The following is a 9382-nucleotide window of genomic DNA, read 5'->3' as shown; positions in this document are numbered from 1 at the left end:
AGGCAGAGATGAGATAGCCCTCGCCTACTCTGCAAGAGTCTACACGAAAAAGGCACACAGGCCACGCCCCGCACAGAGCGAAGACGAGGGGGAAAGTGACGGTAGATGTCCCGAGTCGCAGGACTAGCAGTTCACAAAGACATAAATATGCTCACTTTGTATGTAATCTCGAGTTCAGAAAATTAAGCGATCTTTTCACCATTTTCTTCCCTTCATCAAAACTGCCGAGAACCATCACGGGGTTTTTCCCCTAATTATTCTAATGTAAAATCCAATCACGAATGATTCACGCTAATCACGAATCACAAATGGGCGACAAAAGTGTTAGAATATCTACGATTGGCGTTTAGTCTGATCGCCCACAATCATGCAACCCTTGCAGTAACCTAACCGGTATACACGAGTGACCGGACGGGAACGAGTAGGTGTCTCAGTACGCGCGCTATACGCGCGCGACACGCACTCAGTACACCAGCGGTACGTCTGCGGTACGCGTGCGATACACTCTCAGTACGCGCGCTATACGCGCGCGACACGCACTCAGTACACCAGCGGTACGTCCGCGGTACGCGTGCGATACACTCTCAGTACGCGCGCTATACGCGCGCGACACGCACTCAGTACACCAGCGGTACGTCCGCGGTACGCGTGCGATACACTCGCAGTACGCGCGCTATACGCGCGCGACACGCACTCAGTACACCAGCGGTACGTCCGCGGTACGCGTGCGATACACTCGCAGTACGCGCGCCATACGCGCGCGACACGCGCTCAATGCACCCGCAGTACGACCGCGGTGCGCGCGCAAGTATAGTAACTCGCCAGAGTTCTCCCACTTCACAACATAGCGCCGGTAGCAAGAAGCCCAGAGTAGATTCACACAAGTCGCTGGACGACTGTGGGAACACGCCGTTGGCTACAGACTCGTACCAAGTGGAAGAACCTGAGGGAGAACAGACTCATGCATCTGGCCAGTTGTGGCCACAGCTAGTCAGTTGTATGAGGAGCTGACGTATAGGGAGAAGCTCATGTAGGATACTCCAGTCGACTCATGTACATAAATACAGAGGGAACGCTCACACTTTGTAGTTAGTCCCTTGTCCAATTCACACTATCCAAATACATCCCAAACCATTCTCGACCCTACTCAGTCCCAACTCGCCTCTCTAAGGAAAGGGAGACTTCGATCATCCAGCGCCCGCTAAGGATTCACCGAGAATATTGAATATGACCTGCTCAGATACGCTCTCTCGCCTTTGGCTACGTTCTGACATTCGTGATTCGTGATTTGTCTTAAAACTCGTCTGCAACCATCACCATGCAGCGACTCGTGACTCTACCCATACGTGATACGCTACCACTATGGTCGTCGAAGTCGCCTCCTTGCCCATCGTAGACTACGTCGAGCTCGTTTTCAACTTGGCTAGCCACACCACCGCCCTCGAGCTGTCGGTGAACGGCAAGCCCCATCTCTTGTCCACCAACCATGCACGATGGACCGTACTCATGTGACTGCTGCCTCCGACCGTCTGCGGCAAGCGATCTCGATCCAGCTTGGATTCTTCGTCTTTGTCCTCCTCTCGCAAGTCACTCTCCGCCGATGGCCACAAAAACCCCTTCCGTCAACTGCCTAGTTGGTAAGCGTCATCCTATTCGTGATTCCTGATTCCTTGTCGCCAGCTTGCCCGTGCATCATTGTAACCCTGCTAGCCCGCCCCATTCATCTCGCTGGTCTCGCTCGTTGATCTCACTCGCTGGTCTTGCTCGTTGGTCTCTTTCACTCGTCGATCTCACTCGCTGGTCTCGCTCACTCGTTTGGCTTCTGGCCCTTTACTCACTCGTCCATCTCACTCGTGACTTGCTCGCTCGCTCGTTGGCTTAGATTAATATATTATATTCATGATTGCATCGACAACACCTGTGGCGTATTCGTGATTGAGCTGTATGCTGGGACCGGTTGATTCATGATTGATGCGGGGTGGTTGCTCGTCGGAACCACCCAGGGTGGCTTCCAAGGAGCAGCCACCCCTGAGGAGGAGCCCTAGATCGGGAGCAAGATCGGGGGCCCTTGCTCAAGTGGCTCTTCAGGGGGAGCCACTCAGGGTGGTTGCCGGGGTGGTTCCTAGGTCGACTTTTTACTTTTTTCACGACGTGAGTTACCCAACCGGTATACACGAGTGACCGGACGGTTACGAGTAGGTATCTCAGAACGCCAGAGTTTCCCCGGTTCACAACATAGCGCTGGTAAGGAGAAGCCCAGAGTAGATTCACGATTCACACAAGTCGCTGGACGACTGTGGGAATATGCCGTTGGTTACAGACTCGCACCAAGTGGTAGAACCTGAGGGAGAACAGACTCATGCATCTGGCCAGTCGTGGCTACAGCTAGTCAGCTGTATGAGGAGGTGACGTATAGGGAGAAGCTCATGTAGGGTACCCCAGTCAACTCATGTACATAAATACAGAGGGAACGCTCACACTTTGTAGTTAGTCCCCTCGTCCAAAACAAGCTATCCAAACACATTCCAAACTATTCTCGACCACTACTCAGTCCCAACTCGCCTCTCTAAGGAAAGGGAGACTTCGATCATCTAGCGCCCGCTAAAGATTCACTAAAACTTCAATAATTGGTCTCACTCGCTGGTCTCACTCGCTCGTTTGGCTGCTGGCCCTTTACTTACTCGTCCATCTCACTTGCTCGCTTTTTGGCTTAGATTAATATCACGAATCACGAATCGTGAATGTATAGAGATCAGCTCACGGGCGATACTACGGTGAGCTCATATACACAAACCAGGTGAAATCATGAATATATGCGCTTCGTAAATTTCCTCGTCAACACAGTTAAAGTTTATATAAATCCCATACTTGAGTATACTGTATACATTATTAACATTCGTGATTCGTGACTGGCCGATGAGCTATTGAGAGGATGGTCGTCCTCGGAACCACCCTAGGAGCCACCTGCGAGGGGTGATTGCTGCGAGAAGCCATCTAGGAGCCGCCCAGGGTGGTTCCTAGGACGACTTTTTCCTTTTTTTTACGACGTGATTCATGATTTGTGATTGCATCGACAACCGTGAACAACTGTGGCGTATTGAGCTGTTTGCTGGGATCGGTTGATTCATGATTAATGGGGGTGGTTGCTCATCGGAAACCACCTCAGCAACCACCTAGAGTGGCTGCTTACTCCCGATCTAGGATCCTCCTGAGGGGTGGCTCTTCAGGGGGAGCTACCCTGGGTGGTTGCCGGGGTGGCTCCGAGGACGACTTTTTCCATTTTTCACGACGTATGTGTCGTTGCTGCCGATGCTGTTCTGCGACTTGGCTTCTTCCGACGACCAACCATGGCCACCAGTGCTGATACCTCGAACTGGTTGTCTTTTTTATTCTTGTGGCAGTCATATCAACAAGCTCAGTCATAGTGTGCTTTTTTGGTGGAGGCGGGACTTGCAGATAGAAAGACAGAGCTGGACGGGAACAAATAGTTGCAGTTGGTCAGTCCCACCGTACGCACCTGAGCTCCCGACTCTTGCTGCATTGCCCTTCTTAAGGGAGCCTCAACAGACAAAACATCAGTCACGAGTGTCGATCAACTCAATTAGTTCAGCATTGCCTGTTTCTTGAGATCGACAGCAACAGCATAGTTTACTTGATTTTAGTTTACTTTATTTCGTAAACACCCTAGCAAGCTGACCAAAACAGGACCTCATGTTTTCCTCGGTCGTCGGCGCTTGCGACACCATCACAAACCACCATATGCAACACAGAACTTCTCGGACGCTGATTCAGCAGTGTACCTGGACGTGCTCCAGGGGCAGCACGGGTAGCAGAGCAGTACAAGGTGAATTCACGATTCTCCACTCTGAAGATAAATAATGGCCTCAGCGAGGTGCGGGGTGGGTTCATTCAAAGCTCACAACCTAGCTGTCCCTCTTCCTTCCTCACGCTAACCATTCAACCGCCAAATATGACCAGCGCATTATGAACTCGATGAACGGGCTCCAGATGGGCTACAGATGACGCCCAGTTTACCTGAAAACATAGTCTCGACGAGTATTGGCCTCAAGATACGTAATTCAATGACGACAGACGGAAGCGAGCGCTTAACGGCCACGTTAGCGATGGGCAACCACGACAGTGCCGGGCAATAAGACGCGCCTTGATCATTTGAAGATTGGTGTTTTCCAGATCCTTCCCTTCCTGCAAGCCCACATCGACGTTCAATGCTATTTCTCATTCGTGATTGCAATCGGGGCGCTTGTTTGGGACGGTGCGACTACTTGGCCTTGCCAGTGGCCTCGACTGTCTCGAGTATCTTCAGCCCGTCATCTCCTCTCCCTTCCTTCATTTCTCTCTCTTTGGTAAGATTTAAAATGCGATCGCAAAGGCCCATGCTGGCATCTTGCGAGAACGTAGGCATCAAGCCTGTACTACTCTGTTTGTGCAGTGCTCCTGGCCTTCCGACATTCACGATTGGGTTCGGCGGCGAGCAGACCACCGAATCAACCTTCGCGTGATTGGAGAACAGCTCTGGTGCGGGAGCTCTCGGAGCTGCGCACCCTGCTCAATGCTCATTGAAGACGCACATCAGAACCAAGAACGCCGACAAGCAGATGGCTCGGTAAGTCTACAAAGGCCACGCTGACGGTGTCCACCAGTTCAGTATCGGCAAGAAATGGGAGAAGATCATCTTCGCCGCTCGTATCCTTGCTACCGTTGTCACTCTCAAGAACCCTGCCGAAATTCCTGTCGTCTCCAGCCGTCAGTACGATTACTGCGCCGTGCTCACGTTTGCTGGCCAGACCGGTGCCATCAACATTGCTGACCGTTTCACCCCCGGTTCTTCCACCAACTATGTCACCCGTTGGTTCAAGGAGACCCGTGTTATCATCGTCATCGACCCCCATGTTAGCCACCAGGCCATGCACAAGGCCTTGTAAGTCAACATATCCTGCATCTCGTTTGTCGACTCACGACTCTGTCCCGCCTCTCAGATTTGTCGACATCGCTATACCCGGCAACGTCCGTGGCCGTCACTCTGTTGTTATTCTCTGGTGTCTGCTCTGCCGCACTGTCCTCCGGCTCAAGGGTGGTGACCTTTCGATGATGCCCGGCATGTTCTTCTACCATGATCCTGAGAAGGCTGAGCGTAAGGCCCAAGGAGACGTCGGCGCTCGCCACTGATGGTGCCGCTGGAGTTCAGGCTGACGTTCCCCTTGCTGTCGCTGTCAAACTCGCCACCGAAGCTGGCAACGTCGACTGGTACGCCGAGGGCGCTCAGTTCTGCACCAATGGTGCCGCCGAGCAAGCCACCAGCTCTTGGGAAAGAAAGAGTTTCGCCAACACTTCGCGACCGGATCAGCGTCACAATATGTGGTCCCTGTGCTGCCTAATCGGTAATACACATACGTCTCGCTGCTCGGATATTGCATGGACGCCTGCTACGCCGGCTTTCTGCGATGGGTGAGGGTGGCTCCGGGGCTGTTTGCGAGGATCGATTTCTCCGTTTTTTACGAAGTGAATGTTCCCAAGCTAGGTCTTGCTTCCGTTAGATAACTTAGCAACCTTCACTTGTCAGCCTGTGGTCGTATGTTCCGAGTGCACGAGCTTAAAGTGTTCTTCAGCAGGGAAACAATACAAAGTGTGCGTGCTCCCTTTGTGAGCTTATCCGTGAACATCAGCTTCTCATACTGCGTCAGGTGCAGTGCATGAGCCTTCCAGATTCTACCGCTTTGCACGAGCATCTGACAGCATTGTCTTCGTCCAGCTTCCCGTGTGAAACTCCCCTTGCAAAATTTGTAGAGAACTATCAGAGACGTCTGCCGCTTGGCTCGAGCCAAGCGCATCTGAAAATCTTGCTCTATTCAAAGTGGTTATCCTCGGATCCAATCAAGTTTGAGAAACTTCAAAGGGTAGTCGCCTGAGTCACAAAGCTACGAGTCACTTGTCACAGAGATGAACCTCGTATGCTCACACGGACGGCATGAGTCACAGTCCTGGTGACAATCGAAGATGTTTCCTCTAGCAAGCTTGGAGCCATGTGAAACATAAGCGTGAGTCATCAATCACGATTGAATCTTGTGAACGTGGAACGCGTGCGGCGAGTGACGAGACTGTACAGTAGAGCCTCGAAGAGCAGGCGAAAAAACGTGATACATTCACGATTTTCGAGTGAGACATGTGTAATTCGGACCTTCCTGAATTAGTCATCATTACGACTGGCAGTGCAACTCTTCGCGCGTTAAGGGTCCTTGGCGCTCCAAGTGGAGCTGCGTTCTTTCTGAGTCGTCGAAAGCTAGAATCCTTCTTGCTTTCCACGTTCATCAGAATTCTCGACCCAAGCGTACCACAGGAAGAGCCAGCGACGATGGCAAAGAAGAAGAGAAAGACGCTTCAGCTCGAGGCGTGGTGCTGGTACTGCGAGTAAGTCGGTTGTCACGTTGACCCCTCGCTCACTCTGCATCGTAGCTGACAAAAACCTGACCACATCCCAACGCGTACCTTGCAATGAATTGTAGTCGCGAGTTCGAAGACGAGAAAGGTAGGCCATTAGAATGAACGCGAGCTCGCATCGTCTCACAATTGACCTCAAACGCCTTGCTGCTCTCTTGTAACAGTTCTACTGCAGCATCAAAAATCCAAGCACTACAGATGTCCACAATGTCCGCGAAGGCTGAACACAGCAGGGGGTCTTGCAGTGCATCTTACGCAAGTACACAAAGCGGATCCAGAAAAGTAGGTGCTGCTCCGACTTGATGTGCCAAACTATTACCTCACGCTAGTCGCTGACCCATTCTTACTTTGGTTCGGCTGGACAGGATCGAGAACACGTTACCTGGGCGAGATTCTTTCGAGATCGAAATCTATGGCATGGCAGGTATCCCGGAAAAGGATCTAGCAGAATGGAAGGCACGCCGAGCCGCTCAAAGGGCTGACGGAAACGTACCGACGCAGAACAAACGCCCGCGAATCGAGAAGCTTGTGCTGTCCAAAGAGCAACTGCGAATCCAGCTGGAGGCACACAAGGCCCTCATGAGCGGCAAGGCGCCAATACCCGGTATGATGCCAGGCATGTTGAGCGGGTTTGGTGCACCTGGACCGTACTCGGTGCCTCCACCAACGCTACCACCGGTCTACGGAGCTCCACCACCGAACTTTGCAAGGCCACCTCCAAGGCAACCGCCGCCCGGTTACAGAGCAGCGCCATCGCCAACAGGCGGAGTTTCGGCGAACGTGCCCCCGCCCAACGAGCAGGCAGCTTTGAGTGGAGATGGGCTAGAGACTCACAAGGTCAGAGCTGCAGATCTCTTTTGAGTCATGTAGCAGATAAGTACCGGCATTTGGCTAGCCTACCTTAGGATAACAAACACCGTTGACAGCATCCATCGAGTCGATAATCACGAATGCACATGAGAGATTGCTCAAGATGCCGGGAGCACGTTAGGACTGGACAGCACAGTGGGCCAACGCGAGCAAGCTCTAGATCGTGTACATGCTTGAGCTCAGCGAGACACATGGGCACAACAGAGATGAATGCACAGGTCGGTGAGGTTATGCTGAAGGAAGTGGTAATGGTTGTGATGATTCAGTCTCGGAGCAACCTAGTCTTGTCGCGGAAGGAAGAAGTTGCTGAGGACGACGCAGCGTCTGTCACGGTGGCCCAAGTAGATGGAGCTTTTGTAAGCCTTTTCATGGGCGCACGAGAATAGGAGAGTGTGCTCAAGATGACTAGTGTCACACCTGCAGCGAAGGGAGCGGTAAATGGGAAATTGAAGAAGGCGACGCTGAAGCCAAAGCTGAGCACGATGCTGAAGCTGACCGCGAAGCCCTTCAAGATATTGTCAGCGTGCTTGATGACCATGGCGACGGCCAGACCACCGGTGACTTGAAGCACCACGGTGGCCCATGCGCTCGCGCCGAAATGCAAGAAGGGCGAGTCGATGCCATGACGGACCATCTCTAGGAAGACAGGGAGCGCAGCGGGAAGAAGGGACCAGGCGGAAAGCTGCACATTTCTGGCCCAAAGATTGGCATCAGAGGTCTTGAGCACCATTTCGAAATAGACGCCAGCGAGACCCGAGGTGAAGCATGCAGCAATGACGGCGAGAAAGCCTTGAATGGGCTGCATTGGCTTGTCAGCTCTTGCGCTCTCCTCCATACTCATGGATATGCGCGAGCCGGGAAAAGAAGGTGAGGATGGAGGCAGACGGTCGTAGTCCTTGGTGTCGGAGCCGGAGAGGAAGGAGCCGATGCTTGGTAGACGTTCGGGGGGTGGGGCACGATGCGAATCGAAGGGAGGTGGTGGTGGCGGAGGGGGTAGATCAGCGGCGGGACCGGCAGATACGTGGCCATAACCGTGAGTGTGAACCTCGAAGGGCACCAGACCGGAAACTGACTTGCTCTGTATCTGTACGATGGCGACACCTATGGCTAGCATTCCGAGCGAAAGCCATTGCCACATGCCGATCTTTTTGCGAAGAAGAACAATGCTGAAGAAGGCAGTAGTGAGGATCTTCATCTGATACGCGCAGATGAAGACGGGCGGTTCGAGGTTGGAGACGGCAATGTACTGCAGGTTGTTCTGGAGGACGTAGAGGAAGGCAGGAATGGAAAGTTTCCAATAGTCTTGGGCCGTAACCTGATCTAGCACCAGATTGAGCTTCGAGTGAGCCAGACGCGAGCAAGAGGCGTCGGATCGTAGCGGCTGTAGTACGTCGTGCTCAGAAGCCGAGTATTTGCGCTTGGAAGTCGGTGCCTTGTGTGAGCCTGATGGCATTGGAAGCGAGTCGCTCGAGGTGGGTATAGAGAGGGCGGCAATGGCAAACGATATGATGCACTTTAGCAGCTCTGTGAGGAGCACAGCCGTGGGAAAGAAGTAGGCTTTGCCGACAGGAGCAGATACACGACTGTGATGCATCACGACGCCAAGAGCTGTGTTCTGAAGAGTGAGCACGGCGAGTGAGACCTGCTTGAGAGACAGGCCCAAGACGGTGCTGACCATGCTGAAGAGAGGCTACAAGCTCGGAGAGGTGAAATGCTGCGGCAGAAAGAGTCAAGACATACGGAAAGCGCCGATGAGGCTGTGTGCCTTGAGCGTGAGAGGCGACGAGTAAAGGTGCCAATCACAGAATGGCAGGGAGCGATGGCGTCGGTGGACCTGGATTATGAAGTGGGCGGTCGTATTGGGTTGCAACCAACTAGCAGTGGCACCAGGCTGGTGGACTGCTGCTCAGATCGGAGGTGCCGAGCGTGGCGCGTGCGGCGTTGGAGATGCTTACGACGGTCAAGGCCAAATGGATCCTGTTGAGCCACTCAAAGCGACCAAGGCGTGAGCGGTGGACTGTAAAAAAGCGATGGTGAATGCGACTCCCAGTCGCAA

The 9382-nt window shown here is 53.0% G+C and overlaps 3 protein-coding genes across 3 annotated transcripts; 2 read left to right on the top strand and 1 right to left on the bottom strand.

Moving 5' to 3' along the window:
* Positions 1–4570: 4570 nt before the first annotated feature.
* UMAG_11603 (40S ribosomal protein uS2) lies at positions 4571–5187 on the top strand (the record flags this gene model as incomplete). Its single annotated transcript, XM_011394209.1, has 3 exons — positions 4571–4624; positions 4662–4939; positions 4998–5187. The coding sequence occupies 3 exons, from the start codon at positions 4571–4573 to the stop codon at positions 5185–5187; spliced, it is 522 nt and encodes a 173-aa protein (XP_011392511.1).
* A 1183-nt stretch (positions 5188–6370) lies between these two features.
* Positions 6371–7317, top strand: UMAG_11602 (uncharacterized protein; the record flags this gene model as incomplete). The annotated part of the gene is made up of 4 exons (XM_011394208.1): positions 6371–6426; positions 6522–6544; positions 6621–6738; positions 6822–7317. 4 exons carry the CDS (start codon positions 6371–6373, stop codon positions 7315–7317), a joined length of 693 nt encoding a protein of 230 aa, XP_011392510.1.
* A 271-nt stretch (positions 7318–7588) lies between these two features.
* Positions 7589–9004, bottom strand: UMAG_06093 (uncharacterized protein; the record flags this gene model as incomplete). Its single annotated transcript, XM_011394149.1, has 1 exon — positions 7589–9004. The coding sequence occupies one exon, from the start codon at positions 9002–9004 to the stop codon at positions 7589–7591; it is 1416 nt and encodes a 471-aa protein (XP_011392451.1).
* Between the last annotated feature and the right edge of the window lie 378 nt (positions 9005–9382).

Source organism: Mycosarcoma maydis, chromosome 21, assembly GCF_000328475.2.
Source record: "Mycosarcoma maydis chromosome 21, whole genome shotgun sequence".
Lineage (NCBI taxonomy): Eukaryota > Fungi > Basidiomycota > Ustilaginomycetes > Ustilaginales > Mycosarcoma > Mycosarcoma maydis.
This window is presented reverse-complemented; position numbering and strand designations above follow the sequence as displayed.